Raw genomic sequence first — 23,575 nt, 5'->3', positions numbered from 1 at the left:
ATTGATATTGCTGATTAGGGAAAAAAGTTTAAAACTTCCTTTTGCTTTGATGTTTGCATTCTGTAGAGGAAAACCAAGTGTACTTTGGGATCTCTACTCACTTTTAGATATATAAGGTTGATAATGAACCAAGACTTTTTAGAATATTCTTGCAGAATACATGAAGAAATATAACAATAAAGACAGCAAAGTAAGAAAATGAAGCTGTACATAATTGAGAAAGGTCACCAACTCTCTCAGAATATCTGTGTGCATATTCCTACAGCCAGAACCCTGTAGGCTATTTATTGTTTAGGGTACACAGATCCACAAGTTTAGATCCTGGGAAGTACTCAGGTCTTTCCTGTATTTGTTTAGCTTTAAACAGTGCTAGATTGATTTGCTTTTGTTGAAAGTGTGTTATGCAGGAGTACTAAAAAGTGCTTCATGCACCATGGCCCCTGTCCTCTGATGTTCAGATCAGACATCTCTCACTGCCTATACCAGTACAGAAGTAATAAATTTCTATCACAATTTTACACTGAAAAAGCCAAACATATACTATAATGTATTTTGTTGCCTGTTCAGAGGCTGATAGTGATTGGGGTCTATTTTATGAAGCTTTCTCCAGACTACCCAATGGCTCCTGTCTGGCTATCGCTTCTGACTTTTTGGTCCTTTTCATATGGAGTCTAATCCTGTATTATTGCAATTAACAGAGACTGGTCTCTGGAAAGCCAGCTTTCAGAGCTGTGAGGAGAGTTAATGGGACTGAGCTGTTTGTCTGCCATGAGAATTATGCTTTCTACTGTGTTTCTGACTTAATTTTCCTCAAAACAGATGAAATATTACACCACTGTACTTCCTAAAAGTAACTCTGTGTCATTGATCTTGCATTGTTCTTCTTCTGCAACCTATTATGTGTGCCTGTGATCATAAATAATATATCCACTAGTGCATACAGCTAAAATTCTTGTGTGTGCATGGGTTTAAAGCAAATACAGCAACATAAAATACAAATTAAATTGATGCCCACTGTACTTGTAATACAGCCAAATTATTAATATTTTATAGTGCATATTCCAGTAAATAAATAACAACTAAATTGATCTATGCTACAATATGTGTATACATACACATTTTATGATGCCTGTAAATAACATTTTAAAGCCTCTTCACACATCAAAAGACAGGTTATTTATTTCTCTGTTAGAACAATGCAAGGATTTAACTCTTCCTATTACGTAAACAATGGTGACAGACGCTTTCAAGGAAGCTTAACCTCAATAAAAATAATAGTTTCCCATTTTAAAATCAATACTAATATACCATAAATCCCCCGATGATCTCCGGCTTCCTTACATGCTCTCACATTTTGTGTATTAGGGGCACAGCACTACTCTAGATATCAGAATATAATAATATGGCAATATATATAGATATAGATATATATTTAAATGGTAAAACATTTTTAGGTCAACTTGAGTAATGAATATATTTCAAATATATGCATCTTTCTATAAATAAAGGTAATTAATTTTCTTTGCAACATGGGTGTTTTTGTGTGTGGCTAGCAAACCAGCAAAGCAATTCTGGTATCTTTAGTTCAAAATGCAATTGTGACATAGATGAAGCTTTAACATTTTTCTTTTTTGTACTAAAACTGTACTTGCAGTAGAGTTTAATATAATTTATGAGATTACTTTAGGGTAGACGTTTTAAACAACTCATACAAAAGAGAATTTGTTTAAATGACAAGAAAGCTAGGTATAATCTATTCATTTCTCAAGCAGACCTTTATGAATCACTTTAAAAGGACACTACAGCTGAAGACTGAAGAGCAATATTTATCAACATTAAATAAAACATTTGGTGAAATATGTATAAATATTTCTTTATATGAACATAACACAAAATTAAATAGTTCAGATACACAGACACCATTTAATATATTTCCACTGTTGTCAAAATCATCTGTAAACACCATCTCACACTGAATACAAAAGCAGCTTTAACATCAGTTCTGTGTTCACAACACTGATGCCCCTTTGTAAAATAAGATACTTGTTTTATTTTCAGCAAAATAAGAGTCTAAGCAATAAAAAAAAGTTTTGGTCAGTTCAAAGGAGAATACAAAATAATCTTTCAACATGTAACTAAATCAGATTTAGAGCAACAGTTTAAAGTACAATCCTTTCCCCAGGGGACCTCTGACTTTTATAAATCATGTTTGGTGCAGACCACCTCACAAATACCAGGAAATACTGGTCATGTCTAAACTATAAATATTAAAGCCCTTTTAAAATTGTCTTTATCAAAAATTGCCAGGTTACAAATTGGCAATATCACATTTTTCACACCACCGAATAACCTAGTGTCAAACGGATTTAGGTGCACTTCTCCTGATGATTTTTAAAACAGGTTGTGGAAAACAAACACTTTCTAGTGAGCATCCTTCACATGCAAAAATAAAGCATTTCTTTGAGACAAATCACTTGCATCTGAAGATCACCTGGGCAGACAGTGGAAGCAGCAGGGCTCCACCAACTTGAACTTTCATCGGAAGCCATAGAGATACTGCACACAGGATCTGAGCTGGCTCTGAGAAGGGTGGTGCATCCCCACGGTGCAAGTCAAGACAAGGTGTTGCAGGAGCCATGTGTGCTTCAACAGCAGCACAGCCTCCCCAGCAGGACATGGAGCTGCTGTTTATGGTTGCACCTACCTGGCTCCTGAGCAGCTCCCTTTCAACATTGGTACTGTGCAGCCCAGATCTGGGTTCTCATCATCCTATGCCCTGCCAAGATAGTTTTACACTCTTCCCTGAATGTAGCCTTCAATTCCTTTCCCCTTTGTATCTTTTAAAGAGGTATGATCACTTGAGGAGACTCTGTGCTCAAGATTAAGGTTTTGTGGGCAAGTACCCAATTATAAAGCTCTGTAAACTCACAGGCTATGTTTTCATTTTCTCAGTTTGAAATGTGGACACCATGTTTTGGTTCCAGGCATAAACTTGAATTTCAGGTGGCAAATAATGAGCTATATACTTATAACATGATTTTCGGACTTTTAAAAAGTTTCAATCACATGTAATCATGATGGGGAGCCCTGTAAAACCTAGAACAAAGAGGTCACCTCTTTCCTGGCATGTGTGTATTTCAGAGGTGTGAATGTATGCTATGCATACATACACACTCACACACACATATATAACATCAGCTGCACCATAGATACTCAGAAATCAGGAATCAGAGATACAATTAACAATATATCAGAAGAGAAGTAAACAGGAAGTACTACCAGGACAACAAGAGGCAATTTTTCAACTTATACGGTGTCTCAAATAATTTCATAAGCCTGTTTCACTATCTTTCTACATCTGTATGTAAATTGAATTGAAAGTTGTTGGATTCCTTGGAAAAAGAAAAGTTGGGCTAGCTAGATGTGCTTACCTGAGATCCCAGAGTTGATTATAATCAAAGAGCTGGGCAGATCAGTAATGGGTTTATAATTGCTATACAGCTTCTGGCAAATTCATAGGAAAACTTTATTAAATCTTTCACTCCTTAGTAAAAATGTTGAAGTTTCTTAGTTTTGGCTGAATGTGGATTGACTTTTATATTAAACTGGATTTATTGAAAAGATAAATAATCCTGGCAGCTGCTTTCATGTCTTGATGTTTAAATCATAGAATCAGCACCCTGGAACCACCTTCTCACCCCAACCCATCCTGCCTCATCCCCTACTATCTTGCCCATCCTGCCCTGTCCTGTGCCATCCTGTCCCATCCCATCACATCCCTGCTTCATTATGTTTTTATTTGTTTAAAAAATACTATTCTATGAAGCCTCCCTAGGGATCCGCTTATGAAAAATGATGGACTGCCTTTGCTGATACTGCTGTTTGCGTCGTTTTCGTTTGTCACACTGGCACAGCAGCAGCATCTTGAATGTGTTTCTGAATGTTTTGTTACACAGTGCATAGCACATGGGGTTCACTGTGCTATTGATGTAGCAAAGCCAATACCCTAGGTGCCAGAAAGTTTTGGGGATACAGCTGCAAAAAGTGTTCACCAGGACCATGATGTTATATGGGGTCCAGGTAATGATGAAGGCAAACAAAATGGCACTGAGTGTCTGTGCTGCTTTCTTTTCTTTAATAAGTGACATTCGTTTTCGTTTTGTGATCTGACTTCTGGTCTTCAAGGCAAACTTTTTTGCCAGGGTTGCTTCCTTAAAGGACAAGGGCAGGGCTGTCGATGTCTTGGTGACTGATGAGATGCCATCAGAAGCTGTGGTTGTCTCTTCTGATTCTGGTTCAACTGGAAGCTTAGTAAAGCTCTTTTGGAAATTTCCACCATCCTGAACACCTTTGGGAGGGTGCAATTTTTTAGGTTTCTTTTCCTTCGATTCTGTGTCAGATTTCTGCAGTTCATCCCCTGACTCATGCAAATCTTCCAAGGAGGGTAATTTTGTGGAATTGAGGATAGCACTGTGACCAGGAAGCTTCAGCACAATTGAATAGATGGCTCTGGTCTCTGCAGCAATGTCTTCTTCATCAGAGGAGGCTGAATTTTCAAGGGAGGCAGCAGCATCATTGTTGTTCCAGCTGTCACTGCTGCTATGCTCTTGGTCCCCCTGATCTGTGCTGGGTTCCCAGCTCTTCATTGTGAGCCAGAAGTGGCAGCGTCTGTATTTCTTTCGGGCAGAGCGTTTCATGTTCTGACGTTGCAGCTCGTAGCTGCTGCAGCTCCGGGAGCTGCCTGTCTGGTGCACAAAGCGTGCTGCCTCTGCTTCACTGCCCGAAGCCTGTAGCCCTGCTAACTCTTTGGTGCGTTTCTCCGTCTCCTTGTAGATCCTCCAATACAAAATACTCATAATGGTGACCGGCAAATAAAAGGCAGCTATGGCAGTGCCAAAAGTGATGATAGGTTCACTTAGAAACTGGATGAAACATTCATCAGGAGGCACAGTCCTCTCCCCAACAAAATACTGCCAAAACAAGATGGCAGGGGCCCAAAGAACAAAAGAGACGATCCATGCTAAACCAATCATTACCCCAGCCCTTTTGGTTGTTCGTTTGGCTCTGTATGTCAGTGGCCTAGTGATGGAAAAATACCTGTCAAAACTTATCACAAGGAGATTCATGACAGAGGCATTACTGGCGACATAGTCAACGGAGAGCCAAAGATCACAGGCCAAGCTTCCCAAAGCCCAGTGATCCATGATGATGTATGTGGTATAAAGATTCATGGAAAGAACACCGATGATCAAATCTGCACAAGCAAGGCTCAACAAGAAGTAGTTGTTGACTGTTTTCAGTTGTTTGTTAACCTTAAATGCAACAATCACTAAGATGTTTCCTATGATGGTCACCAGTGCAAGGATCCCAGTGAGGAAAGCAATCAAAACTACTTGCCAGACAGTGTGTCCACCCAGAGGGTCTTTGCTTGTGGCATTCAGGGTCATGTTTGTTGATTCCACAGTGGAGAAAGTAAAACTCTCTGTTGTCTGAGGGAAATCATAGCTGCCAATGAGTGATGCTGCTTCATCAAGGAGTCCCAGTCCATGTGAATCTCTCTTCCAGAAGGAGCTCACATTAGGTAAAAGGGGCGAGGATGAACTGTTTTTATGCAGGATCATTGTGGCTCTCTGACACAGTCTGTAGCAGAGAAAAACCAAACAAAAATCAAGTGAACAGGTGAAGATGTCAAATAATTGTCCTCATACTTGTACATAAAATCACTTCAGCACTTTGAAAGATGTCTTTAAAAAGCCCAGCTGCCTGAGACACATTTCAAGTCAAACCTGTATATGATAGCACTAAGTTTCCAGACTGTGATTACTTTGATCTCTTTGTAGTGATCAATTTGTGTTTCCTTATAAACTTTCAATTACAGAAGAACCACAATCCCAGGAGAATTTGAATGCACAGTAGTATTAAAATGCCCCCGAACCCTAACTCTGAATTAAAACACGCCCTGCAAGATCTGTCCTGAACTCAAAATCTCAAAAATCCTGGAGCCTTTAAAAATTAAGTTCCAATCATATGAAGCCACAAATCTTCCAAGTTCCAATCTACACTGGTCCCCACTGCTATCCTGGCTCTAGCAAAATAGAGCCACAGCTTCTCTGCTGCCTCCAGCTATAGTTGATGACAAACAAAAATATTGTTCTGCCTTTCCTTAAATTATGGAGATACAAGCCAGCATAATTTCAAGCTACTCTAACCTGTGAGGCTGCAAAACTCTTCCCATTTTCAACTACCTTTCTGCTATCTGATAAAAGTAGTAAAAGTTCTTATTAGCACCTTTTGCAGGTGCCACTATTAATTTTTTTCATGCATATTTTTATACTTAGGATTTTGCATATCTAATGACTTCAAAATTTCTTTGGGGGCAACGCATGGTAAAAGTTCCTTTTAAATTATGGTCTCTAGAGTCAGGAAAATAACCTTTGGCAAATGTATGTCAAAGCAATCACTAAACACTTTAGGAAAATAGCAGAAAAAAGCATGAAAGGGATTCATAATTAAGCTTTAATCCTTTTCCCCAAGTACTAACATAAAATGAAAACATGCTCAGAATAGGAACTTGCAATTCTCTTATTTCTCAGCTTCTCTAGTCAGCCGACTAGATCCCTAGTAATAAATGAATTATATCATCAAGAAGAAAAAAATCAGCTGAAAAAGTCCATCATTGACTGTAAACATTGAGCAAAATATGCTGTCAATATTTTTTTGTTTTCTAAATGTGAGTCCTTCCAGAGTCAATATGTCAATAATTGTGAGTCCTTCCAGAGTCAATAATGGCACGAGATAATAATGAGTATCAAATTACACTGATTTTACATAAAAATATTTACCCAAAAGAGGAGGGTTTGGTTCTGTTTTTCTAATAAATTTCTAAATTCTGCTTTTCCTTGAACTGTACTTGCTTTTGTTATGAAGGCATAAGACACTTTGGGATTTTAAATGGTGCAGTTTCTTTGACGTATGCAGTAAATAGATCAGCAATGCCTTTCCTTTGCTCATGCAGGACAACTAACACAAACTTCTCCCCTATTTCAATATCTAGTGTAAAGGAGGTTTTATTGTTTCTTTTTATTAATAGGAACAGAGGTTACAATGAAGATGACATATTATAATCTATTATAATCTAATTCAGTCCACTTTTAACACATTCATCATTGTATAATTCAGAATATGAACACAATAATAATGAATAAATATTGCTCTGGTAAATCACACAGTTAAATGTTAAGTCTTTTCCTGATAGAATGATTGAAAACTCAGAGCAGCTCAACTTCTAAAAAGAAAAATGGTAAGACAGGACTGCTGGAAACCATCCTTGTTGCAATGTTTTATTTCAGAAGCAGGCATTTTTTCCAGAGCTGTCAGACAGGATGAGGTCAAAACCAGAATAGTATGAGAGAATTCTCAAATAATGATATTTGCTAAATATATGCCAGAAATTATTAATGTTATAGGGTGCAGACCTTTCTTCACTCACACTAGGGACAGAGAGCAGAGGATGAAAGCCAGAATGCATCCGCTCTGCAGCTGTAAGTTTCTAAAACCTCTGTAGGGCAACAGCCAATCCAGTCAAGTATTGGTTGAGAAGTCTGACAGGTACATTTAGATGGCAATGATATCATTATGCTTCTTTTTCATAAAAAAAAGATAAGCTGGCATCTTCTAACACACAATAAAAGATCAGGAAGAATATATTGATAAAGGAGATCAAACTTCCACTAAAATGGATAGAATTAAAAAAAAATCACTTAGAAGTGATGGTAAAAATAACAGTATTACTAAGAAATAAAAATAGTTAACAGTTAGGTAGTAGTTCCCATTTTCATTGTATAACACAACCATGAGCTAATCTGAGTGTTAGTCTTGGAAGTCCAAAACAAATACCATAAGAGATAAGAGATACAAATAATCTTGCAAAATTAATATGTAAATGCCACACTATCTATCACTAAGTCCACAAACTAATTGTGAATTCTATTTAACTGTAGACTTTGAAATGGAGTTCCAACGGAAATGTAATTATAAATCCTTTCAGAAATGCCATGATTCAAAAGACTCATGATGAGGAGTCCTGGGATCATCATAATTCAGCTGTAGTCTTTCAGACACTGAAGAAGTTTTGGAACCAAACCTTTCTTTCTCAGGTCAGTTCGTTCATGTCTGGACTTCAAAGTAGTTTCTCTAAGCTATTGTTTCAATGAAAACCTGAACAGTCCTTAGCAGTCCAGTAACTGAGGAAAAGGAGAAACTGAGAACAACCCACCATCTGTCTCCTGCTTTCCAGTGCAATCCAATTTTTTAAACTCCGCAGGGATTAGCAGGAACCCTAAACTCACATTGACTGCACTATTTGATAAAATGGAAGTGCCAGTGGGATGATTAGTACACCTTTTGTTATTCTGCCTCTTCTACAAGCTCCTGTAATTGAACCATTTAATTAAATAAAAAAATGTATTAACCATATGCTCATGTGCACAGAAAAAAGAAAATATCACTACCACTACCACCACCACTACAACATACCAGATCAGCACAACTGGATTTTCTTGCCTTTAGAAAACCAAGGCAAGCTACATTATCCATCATTTTCCAAAGCTGCCATGCAGTTTCTGCTTTCTGTATAAGTGCTGCAGGGAAAGAGTGTCCTGGGTTTGACAAGATGACAGTGGGATTTGCAGTGCAGCCACCATCACCTATCCAGCAAGCCAAGCTCTGACAGAATGATGTGTGACCAAGTGGGAAAGCAGCCACACATACTTCAGTAAAACAAACAGTGCAGCAGTGCCTGACTGAGGCAAACATACCAAACTGTGAAATGATTATAGGTTTACATACCATGATAAGAATTTACAAATCATTGGTATGATACACTACATTACAATTTCAAGGCAGGGAGTATCAAAGGAAACTTCTTTTAGCCTAAGAATATATAATTACTTACCTGAGATCATAGTCATGGTATACCTTGTGGGTTTGAGTCTTTTTTGTTCTTGTTTTTGCTTTTTAATAGGATCTTATGAAAAGTACAGGCCAGAGATCATCAGACACAGTGTATACTTCCCAGGATTATTCAGGAAAAGTGTAGGCCCACTACAGGCAATGGCTATACAGACTTTCATAAACATCCATCCAGCACACCCCTGCTCTCTGCCCAGCCAGAGGGAGTGAGGTATTTGATAACCCACTAGGACTGATGGAAGGGTAGGAGAAAGCATCTACAAAAATGGTCAATGATTTCAATAAATGGGTATAACCCAGATTTAAAACCCTGAAATTTTGACTAGTCTAATTTATTGCACATTGCTGTAAATAGAAAGTAAAATAGAATAAACAGTAGTAACAGTTCTGTCACACATTTTCAGTGCATTTAATTTCTCTCTACTTATTTCAGATTTAAATGCTTTTGTGAATACTCCATATTTTACCAAAATTTTTCTTTTCCTTAAACCTTCCTATTCAAGAAGTCTATTTTTCTTGTTGTCTTTAAAGGGCTCTAAGAAGGATTTTCTGGGAAGTGAGAGGGCAATCTATGGGCTTGGCTATCTGTGAGCTCAAAACTAGCAAGCCTTTATGGCTGAAGTATTTCACATTGCATCTGTTTACACAGAGAAGAAAATTGCTTACCTTATTTTTCCATTTTCTTCTGCACTGCTCTTATATACATATTAGCCTAAACAGCAGAGAGATCCATGCAGTGATTTATAAAAGTCTTTTCTAACACAGAGAAAGGAAGCCTTCAGAATGTTTAATACAGTTACCTAAACTAGCACATATACTTTGTTCCAAAACTATTATTTGGTAAAATAAAAATATACATTTGAATTACAAGGTTTTCCTAAGATTATTAGCAAGATCATGAATAACAATTTTTCAAAACACACAGAGGTTTTTTTGTTGTTTTTTTTTTTTCTCAAAATACAGTGTATTTTTTCAAAATACAATAAAGAATTTTAAAAGCTTGTAATAGAAAATGAAAGCATTCACAGTTCTATATTTATAGTAGCTCATACCAATTGAAGTTAGTGTAGCACAAAGTACAGGATTCCATATGAATGTTTATGTGGCAACAGGAAGCACAGTGTAATTATCAGTGAACATGACTTCAGATTTACCATGACTATATTACACTTATATTAAATATATTACACTAAATATATTTTAGCTTCTTTAAAGAATGAGAATACCAAGCACACCAGGAAAAATCCTGGCCACTGTCTTGCACATTCACAGTAGATAAAAACAAATGACTGATTGCCATATGCTTATATATATATATCTGCATATACATGTAAGTATATCTACATACAAATGTATATCACATATAGTGTTATGAGTATATGTATATAGAGCTGCAGATGAAAGTATATATATATATATATATATATATATATATATATATATATATACACTTACATCTATATACACACATAAAACTGCAGCTACATATACACATAATTTTGTCACATTTTTCCAAATATTGTTATAATGGAAGACTATATCTTTCACTAATTAGTTATCAACTTGATATAGATAATGTTCAGTCAAACATATCCTAGTAACACTTCAACCCAAACTCTTTCACTTTGCATTCTTAAATATATTTTGTTTTCTAAATTCACCTAAATTAAATGCCAGTGCTTTAAAATCACCTTTGTGATTAATGAATTATATTTGCTCATTATTTGCTTACTCTATTTGTGCTGATAGTGTGAAGTTTAGCATGAGCAATTGAGGAACTCATTTCTCTAGCCATATGGATCCTTTTCATTACTTTGAAGAGTGTATAGAGAACCTAATTCATAGCACAGAGCTACCTGATTCATCTCCCTTGCAGCCCTGCAGCCAGAGGAAAGGAGCATCCCTCCTGGGGGGCAGAGGCAAGGGGATGCTACTTCAAGTGTTCCTGCTGGGACACCTAAGGATGGCAGACTGGGAGTACCTGAGTCTGTGCACCTGGCACAGCCAGGAAATGCACTCTAAAGCTGGGCCATGACAAGAGCCTCTCCTGTGCCTTAACTTGCCAATTAGCTTTTGCCAAACATCTACCATCTCCTTCACTAGGACTGAGAGACTTATGTTCATATTGCCCTGCCATATCCCATTGGCAGCTGTACCTGCCACATCCTCTGGGGATGTGATTGCTTAAACTGTGTTTGCTTTTACAGAATTTGCTCTTCCAAACACCTTACTTCTTGTAGTATGAACCTTTCACTGACTGTTTTTATATTATGCTAGAAATGCAACTTTGAAAGTGTTTCAATGACCAGTGACTTCAGTGGAAATATCTGCTAATTTATATGGCCTCAAAAATAAGAATAAATACTGTGTTGCCATTAAGACCAGAGAAGAAAAATCTCAGACGTTGCGTCTGTGCAAAAAATCCAGATATGCATTTCTGATCTCTTTCACTTAAGACTTCCATCAAAGACTGAATTTATTATACAACCTGTATAATTCTCTTGCATATTTTTTTTACAAATATGCCATCTATAACAAAGATACATCCTAGTCCACATAGTTAAAGGACAGTGATTTTCACAGATTTACTGGTGTTTCTGTACTATTTATTATTTACTCCATGACCAAATACTCATTCACACCAAGAATTTCAGTTTCAAAATAATCCTATCTTGAAATCCTCTAAAATCCCAGAAGTTTCAGAAATGAGCTACTAATCTCACCTGTGACAGGCCTCAAGGCAGTGCAGGTTTCTCACATGCAGTGGCAGCTGACTTGCCAAAGGAAGATCACTAATCTTTCTTGACAAGTGCACTTAGTGGTTATTGTCGAAACAATTCATACACAACAAAGTGAAATCTTCAAAAGCCTGAGCTTGGACATGTCTAGAGTTTCCAAATGCTTGAAAACCAGAGCAAATCAAGTCTTGCCTAATTAAGATTGCAGTAAATATTGACTATCAGCTCAGTTAAATCTGAGGTACAATTCTTTAAAGAGATGAAATCATTTAAATTCCATGCAGTTTCAGTGAGCTTTATTAAAATTACACCCTATCTGATATTGGAGGAAACAGACATGCAGCCTGAAGTTCCTAAGAATTACAAATACTGAGAGTTTTACTCACTTTGAGCAAACCACTGTGAACTAACTGACTTTGCAGACTTTGACTCTGACTTTGGGGACAGGAAAGTTTGGAAAAAGGGTTTATTACTACACTGAATATAAATACCGTATTAGATTTAAATGAAAGAAGAATACATGCCTTTCAATTATCTCCTCTATTTGTGAGAAGTGCATATATTTTTCTTTGAATGAAACCTGTTCATCTTAGAGACTTCGTTTCACTATTTTATTATGTATGCACTTTTTAACCCAGGATTTATTAATATTTTGTTAAATAGTATAATGTTGGATCAGAGTTGTGATCTAGATTTTCAGCTCCCTTTATGAAACACTGTCCATTGACTCCACAGATAATCCTCCCAGTGAGATATTTAAAGTCACATTAAAATGTTCACTATGTGAAATAAAGTAACGGGAACTCTTAAGCTTAATTATATCATTGTCACAGATGTTGTTAAATGATAGAATACCTCGAATCAACATGGAAAAATAGTGTCTAAAGAGAAAAAAAATCAAGTCTTGTCAGTGATTTCTCCTCTTTTACTGAAATGGCATCGTCCTCTATAAAAATAATCATGTTTGAGCATATCAATATTGAGAAGAGCTTGTTATCAATTCTAGATAAAGCAAAAAAAAAGTTATATTTCTAATCCTGCCCAACTTTTAGTAATACTGGCATGCATTTAAATTCCACGTTTAATGTCAATATTAGCCATTAAGAACCTTCACAGTGAACAACAAACCTCATAGGCAGATCTCTTTACTATCTTAAATGGTACTGCTTTAAAATGAAGTAATCAATAGATTATGCCTTAAAAAGAAATAAACTTTTGCTTTTTCTGTTTGCTTACTACACAATACACCTCCAGAGAAAACCTGAACACCATACAAACACTTTTCAAGTATCAAAGAATTCAGAGAGCCTGGAAACTGAGCTCTAAAGAAGCTCACCTGACACCTGACACAATCTTTTCAATTTCATTTATCTGCAAGAAGAAAATGAAATGACAAAATGTCTGTCAAGCCTTGAAAACAGAAAATTGAAAATAGTTTTTTCTGGAAATCTTTTCCATGGTGGGAAAAGAAATAGCCCAAACAACAACAACAACACCACCAACAACAACAAAATTGTAGGAAAGCCCCCTTAAACCACAGATTTTCTGCTTTTCAAAACAATATGTTTTTTACTTTCAGAAACTTATTTCATTTTCTCTCAGCTTAGAGCTGAATCTCAGATATTTTGTAACAAAAAGTGCTGAAAGAAGATGAACTCCATTCCATTGTTCATTAAGGGAAAATTAAAAAATATTTGTGTTTCCATCAAGGTCTGGCATAGAACCATCCAAGTCTGGATATGATGTCATGTTTACCTGGAGTCAGGTCCTGTTATATGAAAGATCTCTAACATACATCATTTAAATGTGTTAAACAACATGAACTTGAACTTCCTTGGAGTGTCAGAATCTGAAGGTTTCTAGATTGAACTATTGCTAACCACTGTGTTTTCTACTCTAACTATGGCACTGCATGCAAGTACTAAAAGAGCAGATTATCTACTTTGGCATTTGTTGATGATGGATAGTGTGGCAACTTAACATAAGATGCAGTAAAGTGACTTGAAAAATGCTAGAAAATTCTCTGTTAAGGGAAATTTACTGTTATTGGCTTTGGTGATTGAAATATTACTGCTATCTACTGTGGCAAACCCAATACTCCCACACAGGACAGATGGTTTACTTAAAAAGTGAAAGAAAAAACCTCACAACCCTGTTGAGAGGTTTCAGCTAGAGAAGAGAAATCACTAAGAACAATCTACTGGCTAATGAAATCTACATAGCTTTTTGGACACAAACTATTTATATAGCAAAGGAAATTTTATGAGAAACTTTGTGTCAGAATGTTATGATATTAATATAAAACACTGCTTATTATTTTGTCTAAATAATGCCTTAAAGCATGCAATTGTAATAATGTGTTAAAGCATTTTTTCTTGGTGACAAGTTATCGCAGTTACTTCAGAAAATAACATTTTCAGTGTATTTATTTATTTGTTTTACAGAATGAAAATTCTTATAATCTGAGACTTGGGGATATCTTTTCACACTGATAAGCTTATGAATTGTGCTAGTAATTTATTGGAATGGATTTATTGCTGGGGAGGTAAAGAGTTCTGTGTCCATCCTTTTTATGTATTATATTTCTTTAATACATTTGCAAACAAAATGCTATTTTATGGTTGAAACTGAATATTTTTTACCTCAGTGAAATATCTTGGTAAATAATCAAGAAAAAAGGGAAGATACTTGTTTCTTTAGTCACCAGGATGCTTAAAGTCAATCTTTCCATCTATTTAAAAGTGCAGTTTAACACTCACTAGGTGGCACAATAGTTATTCAGAAGCAAAAGTCTGGACTTAGCAACAAAATCTTAACCAGTCTCTCATAAAGCCTTTGTTTTATACATAGAAATTACAAACCAAATTATATCTATTCCTTGATAGGGACAGCAGATAAAGTAAACGCATGTCATTCAAGTACTGGTCTCAAACTAGCAGCCAAATTGCAGAAAACTGTGTTCCCTGATGTAGTTTAAATTAAATTCTTTTTTTTTTTTTCTTCCCTGTTGGAATAGACACATCTGCAAGCCCTAGTGGAATTCTGTAAATTAATCAAAATGGCCCACTCCAAACTTCAACCCTCTTTATGCATGCTGCCAGGAATTTGTAAAGTCTCTGGGAAATTGATGGTGGCAGGTGCTGTGGATTTTAATACATGCAAGCAATTGTTCTTTAGTGAGATACAGACAAGTAATCAAATAATGCTCCAATGCTATGCTCCTTTTTTAGGCTTTGTTTGCAGGGCTTGTGGGTTTCTTTCGGCTATTTGTTCAAAGATGTGCCCAAGTGGGCATGTCACTAAATGGAGACATCTCCAATGAAAACAGACTTGATAGAGAGGGAGGAGGCACTTAAGGAAAAAATAATTTTTAGCTATTCTACATAAATGCCTGTTGGTAGCCCTCATGACAGGGTTCTCTTCCTACTAAGATTTAACTAGGTTTGCTTGACTATCTCCTTTTCTGCCCATTTTAGATGCATCCCTATAATTTGAAGGTTTTGAACTACAGTTTTAAAAAATCAATGCCAGTATAGAGAATACACATTCACAAGGCAGTGATTTTATTCTGTGTGCAAAATGGATCTGCTCCAGCAATTCACTGCAGTTACACCACAGAGTATTGACTTCTTTAAGACCTTCTTCTCTGATGGTTTTAGGAGTTTTGTAGTAAAAGAGGCATAAGGCTGAGGAGGGAAAATGAAGGACTCAAGCTTAAGGAAGTTAATTGTTGAAGTCAATGTATTCCTAATTCTGTCTCAATATCTCTACACACTACAGTGCGGCGTGGGTTTTCGCTTTCCCTGGCTGCACGCGGCTCTTGGGAGCCCGGCTGTGGTGTAGCTTCCACGTGCTGCCGGGGTTTGCTGCCGCGGGTTCCCGGACACGGCTCCGTGTCTCGGGCGCGTGGGCTGGCCAACCGCTGTTACCGTGCGCTAGGGACCCGGCAAAGAGGAAGGAATTTGTCCATTTACTCCGTGCTTGGCAGGAACGGTTTATTGATCACGTGGCGTGGTTCGATGGAAAGACACGACCGCTCCCGGCACTCGCATGGGAGAAAATGGCACCTGGCTGCCGGCGTGATAGGGTTTTATGGAGGGGCGGGGCGAGAGGATCCACGGCCTGCCGCCCAATAGGGCGGCTGCCGCGGCGGTGACGCCACAACAGCGACCAACCAGAGAACCCCGCAGGGGCGGGCACCGAGCCTCGGGCTGAGCGGGATCGTGTGGATTGGGGTGGCCGGCACGGGGTTTCCTGGGGCCGGACGGCAGGGTGGTTACAGGAGCGGCAGAGGGGGAAGATCCGGCAGCAGGCAGCGTGGGGCCAGAAACCGCGGGGGGGAACAACACGGGGGGTCCGCGAGATTACAGAACTTGACTTATTTTAACATAAATTAAAAACCCTAATCTAAACCCAAACTCCAGGATGCAACACTACAGGAGGAGTGATGTATGCAGATCTTTAAAATAATATCACCTTCCATTGAAAGGGTAGCACAAAGCTGAATTTAGTAAATCACAGGCACTCCCTAACTTTCATATACACAACTTTGTAAAATGAAGGATCTTGAACTATATCTTTGAAGGGTTTTGTCTACACAATTCTAAAATTTTAGGATGATTCCATCAACAAAAAAGACCATTTTTAAATTCAGCAACTATATTTTCATGTATTACACAACAAGTTGTCTATTCACTATCTAGCTAACATAGTCATGGTACTTTGCAGTCCCTTTGTGTTTCTGTTTCTGAGGATCTGGGCATTCTCTGCATGGCAAGTAGAAAGACATGGAAATATAATTACATTAGCTGTAAAGGTTGCTATCTAAGTAACACGATTTTGCTTCTAAAATAAGAAGGTAGAGTGGACTCTTGAACTGTTTGCATTTTCCTTTTCAAGCCTATAAAGCCTGCATTTTGTAAACCCATTACAGTCTAGGATAAGCAACAAAAGACTTAAAATCAGGAGTCCTACAAAAATTAGAAGGAAAATATTTCTCCTAGCTTTGATTGCTCATAGGATTGGCAAATATAATATGCTATTTTCAGAAAGGAAATAGAAAGCTAGAAGAAAGAGAATCTGTACCTGGAAAAAAAAAATCTCGTGCTCTAAAAGTCAGAAGTATTTTAATGCTTGAACTAAGAGCAGGGATACATGCTGCACATTTTTTCACAAAGTCCCATTGCTTCAAAAAAGAAGAAATAATGCTGCATTATTTCCTTCTATTCATCTGAGTCTTCCAGCTGCCCCACTTTAATGCTTTGATTTGCCACGGAGCTGTACTTCTGTGGTTCTATCTGATCAATTATTTTTTAGAATCAGAAAAGAATTCTGTATTTGGTTGCCACTCAGGATGGTATTTTGTTTGTTGCTGTTTTAATCTTTCTTGTCAGTCCTACAGGGATACATGTGGGTAAAAGCTCCTAAGACTGAGTATTCTTAATTAGGTAAGTATCTGCAGCAATCCATGGACAGACTCCAGAGAAGATAAAACAATTTTGGATTTCTACTGGTGGACATCAGAGAAGAGGACAAATTTAAACCTCACTTGCTGCTATTGGTACCTTCTTGCCCCATTTCTTGCAGGATTAAAGGCTTGCTATGAAAAGGTCAGTGCAGGCTTTGTCTTTTGCTCTCCTGCATGACTTGAGCAACAACTCTCAGAGGTGTTTCAAACTCAGTGTTCCCAGTTTGCAGGACTTTTGAGCTGGATCCTTGTATTCAGCCAGAATGTAAGTGTACTGCAGTGTCACTGTGTTCTTAAGACACTGTCCTGTGGGCGAGGGCATGTCCTTTGGAGAGAATGAGGTGTGGCTAGGGTTTGCATCTAGGGCAGGTGTACCAGGAGAAGAGTGGAATGGTCAGCATAAACTGCACATGCTTGTGAATGTTTGGGTACTAAAAGCACCTGCATGAAATTTCACTGCACAAACAAAACCAATCTAGATAAAGAAAAAAGGAACACAAATTATAAAATACAATACAAAGATGTATGATGGTGCGATGTTGTAACTCCTTATGGGAACCTGAAGTCAGCAGGTAAAGCAGGGAGGGTATGAGGGCAATCCTTCCTTTTGGGATAACGATTCTTGTAACGGAAAGTAGCAACAGAATCACTTGAAGGGAAAAGGCATTTCCATTACTTGGAGCAGCAATTTCCTGTCATCAGTTCTCCCTCTTCCTATGGTGCTCTTATTGCTACGAGAAAAGCTACTACAACCACACGTGGTCTGGAGAGGAGTACAAGTATAATGGACTGAACAGGTTAAGAACAGCTGGGGCTTGTAACCCTCTTCTACAGAAGAAAGCATCTTCAACAATGAATTACTCAAGAGAAAGAATTGGTTGAAAATGGCTGGAAAAATGCCACTTTCCTAAGAACTGAATTTTTTCTTTGTCATGGCAGAAATACAGATTCAAAGAGTAGGAAGAGAAGACCAAAGGTTTTGTTAATATCAGAATTTTATATCAGAACAAGACAAGTGCACGGAGTTGTTTTGGCATATATTATAAACAAATCAATGTCTTATTTATCCTATGTCTGACAACAGAAGTGCCAGTGATGATCTTAGTGAAGAGAAAGAAGAAGCCATACTGGCGCCCAGGCTTTCAGGAAACTCACACTTTTTGTTAAATAAATACATAAATCCCTCACCCACTTACATCAATCTCATACCATTTCAGCTGAGACTTGAGATCTGATTGCAGATGCTTGGTATGGTAGTATGAAGAACAGAGCTAAAAAGAGAATCAAGTTTCCAAAGAGACCAGGAATTATGTCAAAGCCAGTGAAGTTGTGAGCCAATGCCAGGTGATGGCAGATAAACATGTGGACTTCTGAGTCAAGTCCTGCTTTCTGCTACCCCAGCTGCTGCAGATGAAGCAAATCCACCATGCTTGCTCCTGAAGAAGTCATTGCATGGGACATCTCTGATTCAGTACCATTTTATGAGAGAAAGGAGGCAGGGAGAACTGAATTTCAATAACGTAGTTAGACATTAAAAGTGACAGATGAGAAAAAGAATGCATTTCCAGGCTTAACCTCACATCAGTCAATGGTGGTAGCTGGGAACTGCAACATCTCCTTGCTAACAGGGAGGCAGTGATTGCTGAAGGAGGAGGAGTTTATGGTATTTCAGCAAACCCATGGGCACAAGGAAAAGACACTGAATTTATCTGTGTCACCTGAAATACAGGGGCAGAAGGCATCTGGAAGGAAACAAGCTGGCTGCTCAAGTGGCTCCATGCTGAAATAACACAAAAGACCTGGAGTCCACATCCCAGATGGCTTTTTTATATTTTTTTCTTGGAAGTGATATTCATATTTTATTGAGAACTAAAGGCAAGGGACATAGCAATGTTATTAGGAAAGTGAACATGTTAATGTTGTGTTAACATTTGGAAAACCTTGATCTTCAGGAGGTCAAACACTTGCAATGTAGTACTGGGAGCACTAGACAGGCAACTTTGAGCAGTGTAGGAATGCACCTGAGCTGTTATATTTATGCACATCATCAGTACAGCACACAGCAGGATTTTCTAGATTTTTTGCTGTACTGTGGATTTATCATCAAAATGGCAGGATTTCCCTGCCATTCTCAATACTGCATGCCAAATTTTCTAAATTTTCTAACTAAATAATTATTGAAAAGTAAAGCATTGGTATATTTATCCATCACTGAAAAATACCTGTTGACTTTGAACTGGCATTTAGCATCCAGTATTTCCAGCTTTTTCAAAAATCCAAAAATCCTACCTCAGCAAATGTGGCCCAGTTTGAGAGATTATCTTCATTTCTGCTGAAGTTACTGATAAATTATAAATTAATAAAAGCATTCAAAGATTTTGAAAGAAGTAATATTAACTTAACTACTAACACTTCAGAATATTAATTGCTGCCAGAATACTGGTAAGACTTTCAAAAGGCAAAATGTATCCATGAGGGACTGCGTGGAATCACAGTCGCTTGGATAGGTATTAATATTTGCCTGAGCTTTTGAAATAGAGACTAACACTTAAATCTCACTGTAGCCTCTTTTGACCTGAGCTTGCTTTTCCAAATGTCTCTGTGTCCACATCAATCCCTTTCACTAATCCTTACTGCTGCTTCACCATTTTTCTAGCTGAAAATGTATCCATGCAGGCAGTAACCTCCAAGCTCTACATTATTAGTGAATACAAATAAGCTCTGATTCTTTAGGATTCATGTAAACCTATCAATATTCCCATGCTGGCTGTGCTTTCAACTGCAGGAGAAACACTCCACACCAACAGCTGCAGCATATTAAAAATCAAAAATGAGGGTTTTGATGACACTTGCACATTTCTGCCCTTTCTTCTGTTCTCTATCACTCATTTACTTACAGGAGGAAATGACTTTTCCTGACAAGGTAGAGGTAAAATGTGTCAGACAAGGGCAAAAAAAAAAAAAAAAAAAAAAAAAAAAAAAAAAAAAAAAAAAAAAAATATCATTAGTGCACCAGAGGAAACAATTTCTGAGATACAAAGTGTCAGCAGAAATGAGTTTGCACTGTTGCATTCTTGTGACCTTCTTCAGAAAGGCATAATGTACCACCTATTTTTTACTACTAGAAATAATTTTCAAATGATAGTATCTAGATGAATCAATGCTTTACTAGAGTCTATCTACTTATCAATACTTTTTTCTTTCATGAAAATGAGGAAAAGCTTTTCTGAGAAGGTGAAATAAAAATGTGTGCTTTACTTGTAAAAATCTGAGAGTTAGGAAATAAGAAATGCCAGTGTAATTTGAAATATTGTCCCTAATTCCAATGCTGCAAGATTTCACACTGAGTTTATTTCAACACACTGTTTGCAATTTAAACTTCTTGTCTATTTGAGTAATTTAAGCACATTTGCAAAGCTTCTCATTTCTCTTAGAAAGAAAAGAAAAGAAAAGAAAAGAAAAGAAAAGAAAAGAAAAGAAAAGAAAAGAAAAGAAAAGAAAAGAAAAGAAAAGAAAAGAGAGAAAAAAGACAGGAAAGGAAACCAGTATAAATGAAGTCTTACTATTACTTAGGACCAAAAAATTTGGCCATTAGAAGAAGGTGAACTGGAGCCATGAATATGCAGATTTGCTGGCATGGACAATGAGAAGGTCATCTGGAAATGGGGGGCACAAGAAGAAACGGAAGAAGAAAGAGAAATACTTGTATCAGAAGAGGGAAATGGAAGACATTTACAGTTCCAGTCATATTTCAATCTCTAGTACAGGAGAGTTAGGGAGTGATGGGGATGTGACTTACAGGGAGCTCATGGTCAGAGACAGCACACAAAATCTCTAAAGCTATTGCCTCATTTGCAAGCCCTTGTTACCCCAAGGAGATGAAAGGCTGGGATTTTAGTCTGTGTGTCCCAAAAAAACCCCAGGTATGGGAAGCAAGTGCAGCAGGGTCTCAGTTTTGTGACCTGAGTGCCTGGCTCCCAAGTGCTAACTTCACTGTGCTTTCCACTGGCTGCAGTTTTTCCAGGTGCACTGCTGGGTTGGGATCCTGTGCAGGAAATATCACAATGTAACTTACCACTAACAGCCCCCACAACACAGCAGGTCAGAGCTCATTTAAGACTGCCAGTATTTGCTAGGTTTTTTCATTTATTCATTGAAACTGATGTCCAGAAATCAAGCTAATCAGAAGAACAAGAAATCAAATCTGGAAGCGGTGTACCTGAGTAAATAAATCACAGATTACACTTACAGTGCCTTCCTCTGGCCTAGTCAAAGGCAGAGAGCACCAGTCATAACTTAAATGCATAAGTGGAGAGAAAAACAACATTGCTAACAAAATATTTGGGGATAACTGATACACAGGAACATTGGGTAGGAGTTTGGGATGCCTCATTTAGTAGCTATTCAGGAAGGAACTAATGGGGCTTTCACTTTACTATATATATACACATTTATATATATTTCTCATTCATTTGGATGGCTGCATCAAGTACTTTTTCTTTCCACAGTCTGATACACATCAATATAACCTAACTCATAACTGTTTTTCAAAAAATCTATATCAGTATTAAATAGGAATGTCTTTTTGCAAAACCAGAAAGTTATAGAAAAGTAATTTCTCTATTAGAAGGTTACTTCAAGGCAGATTTTTCCATTAAATAATTTCACTGGAGTGTATACTTGAATTGATAGAAGTGAAATGCAAGCAAATTCAGACAACTTAATTCTCTAAGAGCTGTATATTAAAAGGGGATGGCAATGAGGTTTTTCTTTCTTTAGGAAGATACTTTATTTTTCTTCTAACATGTAAAGAATTTTACAAACAGCAAACATTTTTGTTTCCTTGTTGTTGTAAAAACCAGCTCATAAATCAATACTTTCTAGTAAAAAGACCCATTCAAAAATCTTCCCCTGTATATACTTAAGCACAGAGTCCTTGTGCATGAATTATCACATGGTTAGAGAAGTCAACAGGTTACACTCAGCTCTGTTCTCAAAAGGAGTCACTGGTGTGCCATTCTGTAAATCACTTTAATCCCTTATTTTTATAAATGGGTATTAAAATCCATTTATTTACCTAATCACTATGTCCAAGTCCCAACTGAATTATTCTGCAAGACATATTCATGCCTTTGGAATAAAAGTCCTTAAAGCTAAGAGGAAACAACTAATAGCTATTTAATCGGACCTTTTCCTTAAAGCCAGGTAAATATCAAACCCTAGTTTGCATGTCTAAATGGAATGTGATTTGAGAAACCCAAATGGAATAATGATACTTTTCCCAGGTCTTGCTATTGCACCTAATTAGAACAGTCACCCAAAAGGACCCTGACTCTGCTTCCTTTGCTCATCTTCAGGAGTGGACATAGATAGTGCAAGTAAACCTAGAGGGGAAATTCAGATCATTCAGCATTGCAGAGGATTGCCATCAACTGGATTAATAAATCTGCACTTTTTAAATTGGACGTAGCAGGTTTCCCTTTGTGTATTTGTCTCCTGCTAACCAATAAAGCCTGAAATTTAACCTCCAAGGGAGTTGCATGGAAGACTCCCAGTGGTTCTGGGAGCAGCCTGTTCCATGAGCTCAAAAGCTTCTCGGAGTGACTTCTCTGTCCTTATGAGGCTTCTGTTAGACCACTCACATTCCTCACTTCCAGGCTGCTATCATGCCCTTAATAGACTTTGATGTAGACTTTTAAATAACAAACAGTTCTGATTTCTTTTTCATTATTTTATTATTCTGTTTGATGTAAGATCTTCACCTGAACTTGTTCTAAATATACCCAAATGTCAGAGTTTCTTTATATCTGTGCTAATACGACTTTTCTAAAAATTTTATTGACCTCTTATTTTTCATTCAGTTCACTTCCATCTATGCAAAATGGTCTTATTTATGATGTTCTTATTTATGATGTATTCTAATAACTCACAGAGGCAAGTAAGTTCGGAAAACATAAAAGAAGGATTATTTTTCAAGTATTTGTTTTCTGAAAAAACAGTATTAAGTCTGGATGATAGTAAATTATGGACAGCATTTATGTTTTCACTCAAAATGGTCTCAACAGGAAGAAGCAATTTCCAAATATGTATGTCTGTAAAGAAGTCTTAGTTTAGACCTGCAGCTTATAGAATGGATTCTAAAAAATTAATTACTAAACTGACCATTGGGAAACCTTTAGCTCCTCAGTGCTGTGCAGCTCAGCTCTACAAAAACCTCCTGTGCTGCCCTGTGTTCTTCATGCATGCATGTTCTTAAATCTGGTTAAATCTACTTTGGATTTAATGTGCCTAAGTCTACTTACTTTATCAGGAGAGAGCATGTTACCTGCAGAGACCACACACCTAGTCATGACTGATAAACCTGAAAAATAAAGCAACCTGAATATAATGCTATGTAATT

The 23,575-nt window shown here is 37.3% G+C and overlaps 1 protein-coding gene across 1 annotated transcript in view; it reads right to left on the bottom strand.

Annotated features, from left to right (window-relative positions):
- Nucleotides 1–3,818: 3,818 nt before the first annotated feature.
- CHRM3 (cholinergic receptor muscarinic 3) overlaps nucleotides 3,819–23,575 on the bottom strand; it is a 179,572-nt gene continuing 159,815 nt past the window's right edge. Inside the window, exon 2 of the mRNA XM_053974639.1 lies at nucleotides 3,819–5,640. Within this exon, the coding sequence (XP_053830614.1) occupies nucleotides 3,819–5,621 (1,803 nt within the window). The 5' untranslated portion in view covers nucleotides 5,622–5,640. The remainder of the gene's footprint in view (nucleotides 5,641–23,575) is intronic.

The sequence above is a fragment of the Vidua macroura genome, chromosome 3 (genome assembly GCF_024509145.1).
Source record: "Vidua macroura isolate BioBank_ID:100142 chromosome 3, ASM2450914v1, whole genome shotgun sequence".
Classification (NCBI taxonomy): Eukaryota; Metazoa; Chordata; class Aves; order Passeriformes; family Viduidae; genus Vidua; species Vidua macroura.
The sequence above is the reverse complement of the archived record's forward strand: the minus strand, read 5'-3'. Positions and strand labels throughout refer to the sequence as shown.